Below are 15,985 nucleotides of genomic sequence, written 5' to 3'. Positions count from 1 at the left end.
GGCGGGGGGCACACACGCAAGGGGTGGTGGTGCAGGGGTCCGGATGAAGTTCCTGCCGACCTCTGTGGTATCTGAGGTCAGATGATGATGGAGGTCAGGGTGTACTCCTGGAAAGCATTATCTGGGCTCAGAGGGCAGCTGATTATGGGAGGTGAGGCTTGGGATCTGGCACTGTGTATGCTGTTAGCCTGGTGGGGGAAGTCTGGCCGGGAAGCATGTACTTCCAGACACAGGCTGGTGTACCCAGCGCCCCAACCAGAGGCTGTGCAGGGTGTCACTGGCTGCTGGGTGGGTGAGGGCGAGGGCTGGCTATGCTTTTGGTCCCCAGCAGGGTGTGGAAGGAGCTGATCTTTCTTGTTGCTAGGCCCATCTGGAGTGGAAGCTACTTCTGGCAGGTCAGGCTGGCGTCTTTACCTGTCTGTCCCCTCCGTTTGCCTGAGGCCACTGTGAGTGGGAGCCGACTGCGTGGCCCTTAAAAACCCTGGCAGCAAGCTATACCTAGGAAGACGTCTGTGGTGTAAAGGCTTGCCTTGGCCCAAGACTGACTTCTTCGTACCAAACCAATCAGCAGGCCCACCCCCACTTCCCTCTCACAGCCAGATGCCTGGCTCTCTCTAGGACAGCGGTTCTCAACCTGTGGGTCACGATCCCTTTGGGGGTCGAACAACCCTTTCACAGGGGTCACCTAAGACCATTGGAAAACACAAATATTTCACAGTATACAATTGCATTATTGTTTTGTGATTAATCATTATGCTCAAATTATGTTTATGTTCAATTGTAACAATGAAAAATACATCCTGCATATCAGATATTTACATTATAATTCATAACAGTAGCAAAATTGCAGTTATGAAGTATCAACGAAAATAATTTATAGTTGGGGTTCACCACAACATGAGGAACTGTATGAAAGGGTCGCGGCATTAGGAAGGTTGAGAACCACTGCTCTAGGACATTCCTGTCTCTCCCACCACCTTGCCTCCGGACTAGACCAGCTGCTCGTCTGTCCATGTGAGGACAGGAAGGGGTGTTGGACATGGTCCCTGACGGGGGACCACGGGGGTGTTGGATAGGTCTCTGTGGAGGGTGGCCATGTTGTTCATGGTCCCTGTGGAGGGTGGACGTGCCATGCACGGTGGCTGTGAGGACAAGAAGGGGACGTGGGACAAGTCCCTGTGGAGGCTGGGGTCACACATGGTCCCGGGAGGACAGAAGGGGGGTTAGACATGGGTTTGGCACTGGCCCAGTGGCACGGAGGTAGGGTCTTTGTTTGCAGACCTTATTAGCCCAGAATCACAAGTGTCTGGGGGTGTCCCTGCACCACTCGGGACAGCCCAGAAGGAAATCTTGCTGGCCCTGCCCCTGTGATGGGCAGCGGTGGCAGTATGTTAGGACTTGGTAGCCAGCATTCTTGAATCCAGGGACCCCCAACCCTCAGACCCTTCCACCAGAATGGGGTCAGCATTCTGTGGCTGCTCTGCCCGGGGCTAGTGTGCTTTTACTGAAAGCTCAGGTGGACATCTGGACTGCCCCACATGGCCCTGGGCTCCTGTCACATACCCCAGACTCCTCCCACAGGGAAAGCATGCACAGACGCAGCACCACGCAGCCCTCCACCTCTGCACAGACGTTTACTGACCAACTGCACTCGGGAAACAGCGGCCTCGGCACCCGCAAGGTGGCGAGTGGGTGCTGTTGACACAGTCCCAGGGAGATAGCTACTCCCTGAGTGGGGGCTGCTGCTGGGCAGCCTCCTCATCCGCCGAGTCTTGTTTCTCCCGCTCGGCATCCACCCACTTCTGGGGTGGGATCATCTTCTTGGGTCCGTGAGGAGGTGGGCCGATCAGGGCCTCGATGTCCTCGTAGTTGACCACTTCTTTCTCCAGCAGCGCGTTGGCCAGCTGGGGGACGAGGTGTGCACAGTGTCGGCCGATAACGCCCATGCAGTGAAACCTTCCTGGCTTCCCAGGAAGCCCGGGTACAGAGAACAGCCGGCTTTCCCAGGAGCCTTCCCAGCCACCAGCCTCCTTGGGCTCCCCTTCTGTGTGAGTCTGCTCCCTTCAACAACCATCCCCCTCCCTCCTGGGGACCGGGCAGCGTCCCCCTCACTTACAGCCTGCAGCTTGTCCAGGTTGTCCCGCAGCACCTGCTCCGTGTGCCTGTAGGCCTTTGCCACCAGCAGCTTTGCTTCCTGCAAGCAGAGGCGGCGAAGTGTGCAGCTGGGGCAGGGTGGAGGAGGTGGAGGACGCTGTCCACCCTGCCTGGCCCCCAAGGGGTGTTGGGGGAGTGGGCCCAGCACTCACATGGTCCATCAGGTACTGGAGGCCCTGGCTGAAAGGGCGCCGGCCGACCCCGGCTGGCCTTTCCTGGGCATCAGGGAAGGAGATGGGCCCGATGCTGGGAGCCATCCCAAACTGCTGCACCATGGAGTAGGCGATCCTGGTGACCTTCCGCAGGTCGTCCTGTGCCCCTGTAGTGTGAAGGGCCCCCCCGAACCACCACGATGCTGACGGGAGGTCTTGCCCTCTTCACAGCTCCTTCCAAGACCTGGGACTAGATGCCTGCCAGCATGGGCCCCGAGGACCCCAGTCTCCATGGAGGGTAAGCCCCAAAGTCACACATGGGGAGGCAGAGGCCCTGGAGCCCAGTGCCTGGAGGCTGGAGGACAGTGAGGCCACCTGAGCTCCCAGGTGAAAGCGGTCCTCCTGTTTTGTGAATTGGAGGAAAGCCCTGCTTCCTCCTAGACTCCTAGTGTGCCCCTGGCTGGGCCCGCTCCCACCCAAGCAGAAGGTGTCAGTGGCTGGCCGCGACTGCTCCTCACCAGAAGTGACCCTGTTGAAGGAGATGGCCTCGGAGGCACGGCCGCCCAGCGCCATGCACATCCGCTCAAACAGCTGCTCTTTGGTGAAGAGGTGCTGGTCCCGTGGCAGTATCTGGGCAAAGCCCAGGGCTGCATTGGTCCGGGGCGCGATGGAGACCTGTGGGTGCCAAGGTGCTGTCAGCATGACAATGGGCTTCTGGTGGAGAAGGGCGAGGCCTGCCAGCAGGGCTTGGGGCAGAGAGAACCTTGCTCGCAAACACCAGCGACAGACCCTGTCTTTGGAGCCTACGAGGACACAGCTGCTCCCCGACAGACCACCCAGTGGTTTCCTGAGGGACCCCTGCTGCCCTCTACTTTAAGGAGGCACCCAGGCCAAGGCACCCACACCCCATCACAGTCACTCTGGAGTCTGCCACCAATCCACTGTTACTGAAGCCACCTTCACCAAGCTTACCAACCACGGCCTCTGAGCATAGCATCTCAGCTCGGGAGACATCTAATTAGCTGGTGACAATTCCCGGTCCGAACCTCATGGCCCTCCTCCTGCGAGTCCCACCTCCGGGGTGTGTGCAAACCCACCTTCATCACGGCCTCGGTGTGCTCCAGCAGCCAGCCGACCAGCGCATGGCCTGACTCATGGAAGGCAACCACCCTCCGCTCCTCCTTGGACAGGATCTTGCTCTTCTTGGCCGTGCCTAGGATGGAGCCAGCGGGGAGGTGAGCCACCTGGTTCTGGAGTCCGCCCCCTGTGGGGCTGCCACCCCCGCCCCTGAGGCTGTCCCTGCAGTTGAGAGCAATCATGGGAGGTAAGGGGGTGAGGAAGGAGTTTCTACTTTTCCTTTTACAAGCATTACAACAGACCTCATTTTTCTGCAGGACAGGACTCGGGGAGGCCAGCGTGGGAACCCAAGTTCCAGTTTCTTGCTCATGCTCCCTAAGACCTCCTAGAAGCAGCCGTTTGCAGTCGCTCTGCTCCGACACTGCTGTCCCATCACTGTCCCCGGTTCCCAAGACTCCCCAGTGTTTCTTGCAGCCTGGATGAGCACCGAGTGCACCTCTGAGAGTCACCGAGACCCCTTTCACTGTGGGACGGCAGCTGCTGTGCGGGGTGCACACTCAGGGGCGTGCTCTGGCCCCACCCCAACAGGGGCACATAAGCAGACGTGGTCTGGGTGAAGACTCACTACATCAGCAGCAGCTCTCTCCCCACCCCATCGTGAGCCATCGGCCTTTTGCTCTGAGTGGCTTTCACAGAAGCATACCTCAGGAGGAACAGGGAGCTGCTGAGAGGCGCTCAAAGGCCACGCAGCTGGCTGGCCATGTGCCCGGGCCACAGCTACTCAGAACCTCCCTCTCCCCACAATGTGAGCCCACACCGTGCAACTGCTTCCTGTGGGGACACCCAAGGGTGCTTCCTGGACCCCTAGGTGTGGTCTGCACCTAGTCAGGGAGAAAACACCTGAGGCACTCCATGTTCCATGACCCCAGGTGACTTCCTTGTAGCATGGGGTGGGGTGCACACAGTCCACTGCTCCGCAAACAGGCCCCGAGTACAGTGTAGCGCCTGGTACCTGCTAAGATGCGTTCCACGGCATACTCGAAGTTGGACGTGTGGACAGACGTGTGGCCCTCCCGGGCAGCGTGCAGCGCAGCCTCATTGCAGATGTTTGCGATGTCAGCACCTACAATCCCCAGCAGCAGGAAACGGGGAGTGCTGGGACCTCAAGGCTGTTAGGGGCAGGTGGTCTTGGGATCTGAATGCAGGGGCATCCTAGAGGGAGGCTGGGTGGGGTTGACTCAGATGGCCATCGCCATTGAGGGAGTGTGACCTTGGTGGAATCAGGCAGTTCCTAATTTAAATCCATGACCATCTGCTGCTGATTTCTGGTTTTCTGCATCCTGTCATTGGCAACATGCTCTGTTTACGACATTGCAGCATGCATTGCTAAGACTATCATCCTCAGATCTCCACTTGCAGGTGTTCAAAGAGTCAACTTACAAAGATATTACAAAGGGCAGTAATAACAAAAAACATAAAACCAAGTCGGTACCAGGTCAGAAAGCACCATCGCATGCACCCGTGTGCACCAGGGACCAGCACAGGAGGGGCGCTGGGCAAGAAGTGCAGCCTACCACTGAATCCAGGGGTCAGCTCTGCCAGACGCTGCGAGTAAAAGCTGCTCTCCCGGGTCAGCTTCAGGCTCTTCAGGTGCTGCTCAAAGATCTCCCTCCTTTCCTGCCAGAGACCAGGGAGAGGAGGCAGGCTCGCGTGCACTTCTGCAGGGTGCCTAGGCAGCCCCATGCCTCATGGCCAGAGCATGCCTGTCCCCAGGGACCCACCCACCTGCAGGGTGGGGAGGTCTATGAAGACATGGCGGTCCAGGCGGCCAGGCCGCATCAGTGCATTGTCCAGAATGTCAGCCCTGTTTGTGGATGCGAGGACAATGACGTGGTCTGTCGTGCCCATGCCTGGGAAAAGTGCAGACACTTGGTTTTTGGACACACTCTGCCACCAGTGGGCTGCGTGGCCCTGCAGGCAGCAGTGCCCTGCCTGTGCTCACCGTCCATCTCCACCAGGAGCTGGTTGAGCGTCTGCTCCTCCTCTGTGTTGGAGAAGCCAGACATGGTGGAGGAGCGCTTCTTGCCCACGGCATCAATCTCATCAATGTACACGATGCAGGGCGCCCGCAGGCGGGCTTCCTTGAAGAGGCTCCGGACTCGGGCGGCCCCGAGGCCTGGGGGACAGAGTATCGAAAACTGAGGGATGATGGGAAACGACACTGGATACTTCGACTCCATCCAAACAAGCCTCCTCCTCTCACACCACCACCCACCGTGCCCACCTATGCAGACTGCCCCAGCGCCCAGGGCGAGCAGCTCTATGACGTCAGCCCAAGGTCCCGCTGCGTGGAGTCGACCTCGCCATCTCACCTACCTCCGATGACCTCCACAAACTCGGGGCCGGCCATGGCCAGGAAGGGCACCTGGGCCTCCGTGGCCACAGCTTTGGCCAGGAGGGTCTTCCCGCAGCCGGGGGGACCCAGCAGCAGCGCACCCTTTGGGACTTTGGCTCCTAGCTGGAGGAAGCGCTCCGGGCTCTGGAACAGGCAGAAAGAGCAACAGTGACCTGGCCCCTCAGCCAGGATGTTCAAGGAGTGGCCAGCAGGCCCGCCACCTCCCATCCTTTCTTAGGCCACACCAGCAATCCCGTTGGGGTTGCAGGCACCTGGCACCTGGCAGTAAATCCACCAGGGGAGGCACCACCCCACATCTGGTCACCAAGATCCTAGTCTTCGGGCATCTGTGGCTTCAGGCTTCCTCTCAGGGAGCTGGAACACGGGCTTCCTGGTCCACACACTTCACAGCTCACTCAACCCGTGCACTCACCTTGAGATAATCCACAAATTCCTTGACCTCGAGCTTGGCTTCGTGCATTCCTGCCACATCTTTGAAGCTGACTCCTTTGCCCATCTTCCCATCCACGATGGTGAAACGAGCCATCTTGAGCTGATTCTGTGCAGAAACAGATGAAGGACCTGTGTCACGGCAGAGAGGGACACTCCACACCTGATAGGTCACATCGGAGACTCAGACATTCCGTGTACCCAACAGGACACTTGGTCCCTCCAAAGCTGAGACTCGGCCATCCAGCCTACTCCCGACAGGACACTCAGCCTTTCTGCTTCTGGGATATAGCCGCCCTGCCTACACCACCTGTCTGTCAGTTTGTCGCCCTGTGGTGGCCCACACCTGACAGGGCACTTGCTCCACAGCTGGTAGGCCGGCTCCCCACGTCACGTACTCTTCATCTTCATCTCAAGAGGTGCCAGGGCACCTCCTCCGGGGGTGTGATGGGCCCCCTTCTGTCCAGCTCTCTTTCCACCTGAATCAGGGTTGCACATCCATTCTCCAGACATCAGGGGGCAATGTTCACAGCATCAATTTGAAAGAACACTGTCTGGTACTCACTGAAAACAACGCCCAAACTGCTTGCCTTCTACACAAACGGTTTCCCCCACTGCTGAGCCTTGCTCTTCTGATCTTGACAGCAACGCTAGCGCTCTCCGGACCAGTCTGGACAGGAGCGCCACAGGCGCACTTGCAGAGCCTCCTGGAGAGGCCCAGCCCAGCGCGGATGCAGGCACGGCTCACTGAGCCCTGCTCCCGCACGGGCTGGGCTTCATCACAGGGTCACGGTCATTTGGAGGCCCCCAAGCATAAAGTAGCAGCCCCCACACATGACAATCACAGACCTGGTTAAATGGAGCACAGCCCAGACCAGCAAGTGACCACGCTGCCGCTGGGCTGTGGCCACAAGCCTGTTATGGGCACACAGGCTCATGCAGTGGGGCCAATGTGACCAGCTCCATTGGTCCCTTCCATCGGACTGGCTGCCCCTGCTCAAGTCGAGAGAAAGTCCTCTGTGCGACGCCTGCATCGGGGAATGTGCTGGACAGGCAGGAGGGTGGCTCCTTTGTTCAGTGACCACCTACAGTTTCTTAGCATCTGAGCTTGGAGGGAAACCACCACTGCCTCTCCCAGCTGAGCTGAGCCTCCTGGGTAACGTACCCTCAGACACACTCCACTCACCTTGGAGGCCCTTGCTGGCATAGCTAGGGGTCAGTTTTCCTGTCGTTCATGGGACATGCTCTTGGCCAGTACTGTCACAGACAAGCCCAGAGACTAAGTTTGGGGAGATGTGCAACTTACAAAGGCGCTGAATCCACCTTCTCGGCCCGTCATCCCGGCAAGGCGGAGGATGTACCACAGAATGGCCAGGCCCACAGCTGTCATCCCCACAGCATACAGAGCACTAATGGGGGGAGGGGGGGGAGAGGTATAAGTGCCAGGTGGTCACCTGACCAGGCCACCAGCAGATCCACCTGGACGCCTGACAGTGTAAAAGCAGCAGCAGCTGGTGTGAACATTGGCCAAAGGAAGGAGAAAATGAGAGTAGAGAAGGTTTTCTGGCCACTGCTGTCCCCAACTGCCCCCCCCTTCCTGCTGTGACCACACGTGAGAGGCCATGATACGACACGTGGGGCTGGGCAGCCTGAAGCCCCCAGGGACCCTGGTGCCTGAAGCCCGCAGGGCTAGCACATAGCCCCAGAGCCACACGCACTTTCCAAAAAATCCTGTTCGCTTGTAGGAGACCGGGATCCTGTCCTTGGCTTCAATGTTCAGCTCGTCTTCAGCTGCTCGCAGCTTCTCTTCAAACTTGTCGATGTTTGCGACCTGCATGCGGTACATCAGGGCCAGCCGCTGGGGGCACAAAGCAGAAGGCACTGAGGGATGGGCTGAAAAGGCTGTCCCCACCGAGCCACAGCGAGGCCTTGCAGAGCCACAGGTATTCTGAAGGGGGCTTTCACCTGCCCTCTGGAAGACCGCCCCCTCTGCGTCTGAAAGAGCTTTTGCGTTTTTATACACAATTATAGCAACATTGCATCAGATGTACTCTCAGTACATGGCCAAGAGTGCTTCCCCATCCCCGCTGGGCCCTAACAGGGGTCCCAGCACAGCTGCTGAGACCAGTGGGGCTGCACACAGGGGTGCGATGTGTCTGGGAGGTACACGATCTTTTCTGGAAACCTACTGGGAAAACCAGATGGCGGAGAAGTGGAGCTGAACCATGAGGGATTCAGGTGAGAGTGTGGTAGGGCTGTGCTCTGCCCTCCCTCCCTCACTTACTGGCCGGCCAAACACCACGGCCCCAGGATGCAGGTGGACCTCCACCACGTCGCTCTCAGGCACCACCTGGATACGCTGCACCTCGCCCTTGGCCAGCATCTCTCGGACAAAGTCGTTCCAGGAGACGCTGCCACCGCCAGGGTTCAGGGAGTTGAGCAGGCTCATGATGACAGCAATGACAAACAGAGTGCGCAGCCGCTCCCGGTACATCTGGTCCTCGCGCTCCTTCCGCTTCCTCTCCTCTAAGAAACAGCGAGCTCCTCTCAGCCAGAGGGTGCTGCGGCTGGGAGCTGATGTTGAAGCAGGGGCGGCCACACAGAGCAGTTTTGAGGTGGCTTGGGTGTTTATGCATGTGGGGCCCCTTGGGGCACAAGTGATGCAGGGGCCAGGCCTATGGGCACAGACACAGCGCCCTTCTGCCCTACCACCGAGGCCACCTCTCCACCCCACACACCCCAACTGCCCGGCAGAGTCAGCTCCTCATTAAGAGTTTGAAGAAGAGAAACCATCTCTACAGGTTTGTGTCCCTCACAAGAACCCAGCACAGCATCTTGTCCACCTGCCCAGAGCAGGGCACACAGATGCAATGAAGCAGACAGGGGCGGCAGGCACACACAGGTCCCTGGTTGCCCAGAGTCTACATGGTTTCCTGGGGCTGAGACTAGAATAGACTCGTGAAGACAAGCAGCAGCTGGGCAGCAGCGCTGTTGAGGACTGCCAGACTGAAGTACCTTCATCGTCTTCGGGTGGTTTCGCCCTCTTGTTACTGTCCTTATTCTTCTGCCTCGTCCTTGAGGTGCTAAAATAGTAGGTGCCACCTAAAAAGGACAGCAAACGTCTTGACCAACCCGGGCTTGCAACTTGGGGGAGACACCCAGCAAAGCCTGTATTAACAGATGGCGGAAATAGGCAGAACCCATATGAACAATTCTGCCTGTGAGAGAGGTCAGCCTGTGAGGGCAGGCACACTTTTGCTTTTCTCATTCTTAATGGAGAGAACTGCCAACTGCACACTAAGGAACCATTTCCTTTTATGGGGTTAAACATCTTGCCGAGTTAAATTAGTCAGCAAACATCAGTCGTGAACATAAACTTGACAAAACATGAGAACCACCCTTCAGGTCCACTCAGTTACTTTCAGTGAAACTAAAGCAACAAAACAGGTGGCTTTGGCACATATGACAGCAGCAGTAGCCACTGTGACAGCCACCGAGATTCCTCGTGGGAAAGGCTGATCTGTGTGTATCTCATAGGTCTGTTTCAAAAGGGGAAGGAGAAGAGTGAGGCGTGCAGGCAGGACCGAAAATGTACCTTCAACCTTCCCTTACAGAAACAAGAATAGAATCACAAACAAGACTACTTGGGTTTCTCACTCGCTGCCATCAAGTGGATGCTGACTCGTAACTCTATACAGGAGCAGAAAGCTCTGTCTTTTCTCCCTCAGAGACGGTGGTTTCGATCTGCTGACTTTGTGGACCGCAGCCCACTATGCCACCTGAGTCCCTCTTCAGTTTAGTCTGTTTATTTCCGAGGCTTCACTGGAGCCTGCTGGCCCATGAGAACATTCAAATGTGAAAAAAAGACTTCACGGAGGGCAGATGTGCAAGGATCAGCCACACCCCAGAGGCCGGCCAGCGGCCTCCTCACTATTCTTGGCTTTCACGTCACCTGTTGACAACAGCCCTTGATGGGTGCCGTCAAGGCAGTTCTGACTTGGCGAGACCCTCTGAGCACGACAGGACAACTCACTGCCTGGTTCTGTGCCGCCGCCGCAGCCACAGTGTCTGTCCATCTCACTGAGGGTCTGCCTCTATTTGTGGGCCTTCTGCTTTACCAAGCATGATGTCCTTCTCCAGCGACTGAGTCCCCAACGTATGGGAGATGAAGACTCTCCATCTTCACGTCTAAGGAGCATTCTGGCTGTTTGTTCCAAGACAGTTTGTCTGTTCTTCTGGCGGTCCACAGTACTTCCAATACCGTAATATGCAAGTGCGTTCATTCTTTTCCAGCGTTCTTATTCACTGTCCAGCTTTCAGATGCACATACGGTACTGGGACTAGTTCATGTTTGCCCTGCGACTGCTGGACAGAGAAGGGAGTTAATGACATTGCATCATGTCACTCCTTCAGGCCCTTCAATGTCAAGTGGCTAGCAGGGCTTGCAGGTAGGTGTTTTGGTAAAGAGAACAATTCCATTGTAAAGGTACATTAGCTACAGGCTCCTTTTTACCTTCTGGACAATAAAACATTCAAACCCATTTAGTAGGTCAGTATTAAAAAGTTCTTGGAGCTTAGCTTCCCTCCCTCCCCCAAACAGCCCAATTAAAAGTTATCACAAAGTTTTTAAAGCCTATTTAAAATTAAGTAAGAACACCAGTTCAGATCTTAGAGACACACACACACACACCCCTTCCCCGCCTTTAATTCAAAAACCTCCAAGGGCTGGGCCTCACAATAAGAAGCCAAAGGAACTTGGTGGCTGGAGGAATGGCAGATTCCTCTCCTGTCGATGGCAAACCAGTGACGCTGGCCTGAGAAGTGAAGACCTGCTCCACCCGTCTTCTCAGTACGTACACACCTAGAATGTTCCAGAGTCCAACCGGGTCCTGAATCAGATGCTGTTTCACTAACAACCCCCTGATCCCTTGAAAGGTGGGGGTCAGCTGTCGTAACAGTAAGCTCTGGAAAAGAAAAAGATGGAGGCTCACACCCACGACCCACATGGGAAGCAAAGTGAACATTACTTCAGAATCACAAGGTCATTAGCACATGAGCAAGTCAAGTGAAACGCCAAGCAGATACGGAGTGCACTGGCTGTGCCTTGAGACTGAGGTACGCTGGTAGGACGCAGACAGGAGGAGCCCACCCTACTGACCAGAGCGCCTTTGCTCTTGACATCTCCTGAGATCATTCCTCCCACGACATCCCCAGGCACCATAGCTAATTTATCAGTTGGATACCCAGCTTACTTTTCCCACATGCTTGGGTTGTTTTGTTTTTTTCACATGGTTGGTTTTTAAGAGCAGTGGTCTGACTGTGTTTTTTCCTATTTGAGTTTTCAGTTCCTTTCTTTATGGTATTTTATCCCCCCACTCCTGCCTTAGCTCATCCCTATTCCACTGATGCTATGGACATCGGTGACACCTTGCTCCACACTGCGTGCAGAGGAGAGTGGGTCACCTCCTAGGAGCACAGGGTGGACATGCTGGGCTCTTTCATTGTTCTTGGCTGGGTTATGACCACGAGAGTCATACAGTGTGGCTGCAGGGGCGTGTTAGAGCAAAAGCACTTCCTTCTTGTGAGTCCCACCACATGTCTATCGCTTGCATGAGGTTACGGCCGCTGGAGTGAGAATCTGTCCAGACTTCACAACATCAGCTCTGGGATTCTCAAGGTTAAAAGTTCTCTTCCAGGCCTAGGGTCAAACTAATGAGAGATGGTTTCCTTCCCAACAACAGCAAAACATGTAGTTAATCTATAGTTGGCCTCAGATGTAGTATTATAATTTAAATGGGGCCTCACAAATTATGGTAAAAAACAACACTACTAATAAAAGATAAAACAAAACAAAACAAAAAAAACACTACTAATAAACCAGAACATAAAATGTAACAGTTGAACTCCTAAGAGAGGACTGGGGGAAAGAAAACACGAAAACCAAAAATGGTCAAATGCTTTAAAACCCTTTTCCATGTTTTCAGGATCTTAATCTTGGTGGAGGGCAGTGGCGATTCAGGAGTAGAATTCTCACTCTCCGCATGAGACGTGGGCTCGGTTCCCAGCCAAAGGTCTCCTGCAACCACCACCCATCTGCCAGTGGGGCCCCGCGGCGCTTGCTGGCCTGGGATCCCAGCCCAGTACAGGCAAGGCGGCCAGAAGAGCCGAGGGACTGATTACCTGCAGGGCTCGGCCTCCAGCCCCAGCTTGACTCCCCGGAGGCCCCTGGGAGAAGTGCAGCCGCTTCTTCCCGACCCCGGCGAGGAGGCCTAGGCTCCAGCACGAGCCCGAGCTCCGCAGACGCCCGGGCCCCGAGCCCGCGCCCGGATGGAGGGTACGCAGAAGCAGCAGCGCAGCTGCCATACTGGTACTGACACAGCGCCTGCGCGGCCAGAGCTCCGGGAAGCGCCTGCGCGGCCCAGAGGGCGCCTGCGCGGTCGGGGTGTTGGTGCGCGCCTGCGCGGCCCAGAGGGCGCCTGCGCGGTCGGGGTGTTGGTGCGCGCCTGCGCAGTCCAGCCCCCAAAGGCTTCTGCCCTGTACGTCCCATTTTCCCGGGCTTGTGGTGGTGTCTGTGGCGCACCTCGCTCTTCCGGTGGCTCCACTCCCAGTGGGATTCCCTAGCCATTTTTTGAGGTCCTGTAACTCGCTGAGCTCCGGGGACACATCAGCGAGCCCAGCAGGCGTGGGATTTCGAGGCGCGACGACTCGGACTCCGCGCTCGCTTGGAGAAAGGGGTTGGGGCTCTTCGGAAAATTCTAACAGCTAAAATTTTCAGAGAAATTTCCATCTTCTTTCAAGCTGGGTTTCCAGGACCTGGCGAATGAATGGATGCTTGGGTTGACGATGGTTTTAATACAGACCTAATTAAGTGGGGTTTGTTTGGGCTTTGGCCCCCTCATGTTTGTTTACTAGTGAGGAAACCGAGGTGACTTTAGAAGAAGTCTTTAGAGGCCCAGTGGGTGGGGGAAGTGTGTGGGCGTCTGTGTGCCTTTCACCTTCTCTAACTCTCCTCTGAGGGAAACGTGCGCAAACGAGGTCAAACAACACAATTAAGAATCGCGGGGACCAAACCCAGCCTTCTTTGAGGACCAAGTACTGAAAAGTACACCCAGTACTAAAAGTACCTCACAGCTGGGTCTTAGGAGGGAGGCATTGCCCCAGGACTCTTCCAGTCAAGGCTTAGCTAACCAAGCCAACGTTGCCTTTTGTTGGCCTAAGAGGGCGCGCAGAAGCAGAAGCGCAGATAGTGACATTATTTTCCTTAACAGAAAACCTGCTCCAGCTGCAGCTGGAACGGTTAAGATGAAGAAGATGGACCTTTTGAAAGGAAGGTAATTACGCACTTCAGATGAGGGTGGGAGTCTGGAATATTCCTTCTCAGATCTTTAATTTGGGGTAGATAACCATCTTCTCAGAACATTTTAGTTATTTTCTGAGAGGCACGCCAGTATGCTGAGTCATTTCTGGAAGTTATTTACAGCGGGAGTAATCAACCATTGAGCCCGGCCAGGATTATGGTTCAGAAGACACAAGCCTGCTCATGGGAAACAAGGAGGCACTGTATCAAACTAGGGGGAAAGGCTCTGTTATTTCATGGTCTGTTGCACTCTGGGTGTTTGAAGACAACTCCGGAGTTCCCACTCCCCAGCTGCCTCAATTTCAAGGGGCCTCTTGGTCCCAAACTTTACTCGGTTCTAATTCCACTTCTATCTTCATTACTTAACTCTGTGACTGATTGTTCAGCTCTGAAATTCTTGTTGACTGGAAAAGGTAGATATTACAGGGGTGGGGTTATGATAACAAGTTTATTTCTTTGCTTTTTAAATTACTCACAATGAAAAATTCTAACAACTAAAATTACAAAGTACTAACTAGGATTGGTCCCATGTCAAACCTCTTATGTACTCTTTTCTCATTAAATTTGAGTAACTCTGACTCTGGTTCCAGTTGCTGTGGAAGAGCTGGTGTGCTTCTTCCTTGTGGACTTAGTTGACTCCTCGCTTAGATGGATGCTTGTTTGACGGCAAACCTTTAAGACCTCAGACATTGTTCCCATTGATATCAGGGCACCATCTGCTTTCTTCACACTTTGCTGTGCAGCACCCTTATCTTCAGAGATCATTTCATGAAGGATTGATCCCTTAATTTCCTGAATGATATTAAGCAGTATTCTCAAGCATTCTTTGATTGGCAGTTCAAGGGCCCTGTCTTCAGTGTAAACCATCGGGTTCGAGTCATCTTCAGTAATTGCCTTTTGTTTCTCTAGCTTTGTTTATGGCAGCTTCAGGGTCAGCTGTTGGGTATGTGGCATTCTTGGACTTAGGAGTGAAGAGGTGGCATTTAGTCTGTCAGTCAGGTGACAGCTTGATGACATCATTTGGAGGCGCTAAGAAGATAAATAGCTTGGTGGAAACTGGACATGCTCACTCCCTAGGAGATGATCCAGCTGACAACACATGGAGCTATGCTACAGCTCTGGAGCTGGAGGAGCCATGTGGAGACCCCTGAGAGTGCTGAGATGCGTACATCGCCACTGGATCCACAAGACCTTCCACCCACTGCCCTGCGATGGTCTTCCATTCAGCATCATTGAATGTGTTTCGTGAGTCTGAAGAGGAATTTATAGACTGGTATCAGACATATGGGCTAATATCAAACTTATGGACTTGATCTGGGACGTTTTCTCAATATTAAATTACTCTTGCATATAAATCTCTTTCTTATACACACACACACACACACACACACACACTTTTAGCAACTGTGAAGAAAATGATTACCCTACTGATGAGAAAACTTGAGATTCCAACAAAGTCAAGTAACTTGTCCAAGGTCACAGACAAGGTGGCACAGAGTTTCACTGCTGGTCTGGCTGGTTTTTCAGCATGCATTTCAAGACTTACAGACAGGGCTTGGAACTGGTTTAGTCATGGACAATGAAGCAAAACTGGTACATGGATTCGAATTGCCAAAATGTGGGTGAACTGGAATGGGAAAAATTATGGGTTGACACCTTGCTAGAAAACAAGGGTACAGCAGCCAAATCTCTGGCAAGTAGAGTTGGACATAGAGGTGCCCTGCTCAAGGGTTGGGGCCCACCAAGCTGCTGTGAATGCCTGTCACTCCCCACAGTCCTGGCAATAATCTAATCTTTCATATCAGGCTCCTGAAAGGACTCACTGTGCCTCTACCCAGTATCCTATTTCAGGCCTTCAACCTGTAATTTTTCCCATTCTGGTTGTCATTCTGCATCCAGATTTTTAGCATTTTGGCAGGTCTCTTCCTATTTTAGTACATCAAACATGACTGAACCTGTTTGAATCCGTTCGAAGCCCTGCTTGTAAATTATAAGACCAAGAGAGTAACATTGCTTTTATGTTTGCTCCAGGATTTTTTAAATTAAATAATCATTTTATTAGGGGCTCATACAACTCATCGCAATCTGTACATACGTCATTTGTGTCCAGCACATTAGTATATATGTTGACTTCATCATTCTCAACAACATCCATTTTCCACTTGAGCCCTTGGTGTCAGCTCATTTTTCCCCCTCCCTCCCCCTCCCCCTCAACCCTGAACCCTTGATAATTTATAGATTGCTCCAGGTTTTGAGGACATTTTTTTGCATGTTGGGATTTGGCCTTCAATTGCTTTTTTTAAATCATTTTATTACGGGCTCATACAACTCTTATCACAATCCATACACACATCAATTGTGTGAAGCGCATTTGTACATTCATTGCCCTCATCATTCTCA

General features: G+C 54.1%; 1 protein-coding gene across 1 annotated transcript; it reads right to left on the bottom strand.

Moving 5' to 3' along the window:
• Positions 1-1,617: 1,617 nt before the first annotated feature.
• On the bottom strand, positions 1,618-12,591 carry SPG7 (SPG7 matrix AAA peptidase subunit, paraplegin). Its single transcript, XM_004704733.2, has 17 exons — positions 12,409-12,591; positions 11,090-11,192; positions 9,244-9,330; positions 8,513-8,754; positions 7,947-8,086; positions 7,535-7,637; positions 6,212-6,337; positions 5,760-5,922; positions 5,386-5,559; positions 5,169-5,293; positions 4,958-5,060; positions 4,396-4,506; positions 3,404-3,519; positions 2,825-2,981; positions 2,307-2,473; positions 2,117-2,194; positions 1,618-1,904 (listed from the first exon to the last, which is right to left on the bottom strand). Exons 1-17 carry the CDS (start codon positions 12,589-12,591, stop codon positions 1,722-1,724), a joined length of 2,361 nt encoding a protein of 786 aa, XP_004704790.1. The 3' UTR covers positions 1,618-1,721.
• Between the last annotated feature and the right edge of the window lie 3,394 nt (positions 12,592-15,985).

The sequence above is a fragment of the Echinops telfairi genome, unplaced genomic scaffold (genome assembly GCF_000313985.2).
Source record: "Echinops telfairi isolate 266 unplaced genomic scaffold, ASM31398v2 ScPeMD7_2291;HRSCAF=2852, whole genome shotgun sequence".
Taxonomy (NCBI): Eukaryota; Metazoa; Chordata; class Mammalia; order Afrosoricida; family Tenrecidae; genus Echinops; species Echinops telfairi.
This window is presented reverse-complemented; position numbering and strand designations above follow the sequence as displayed.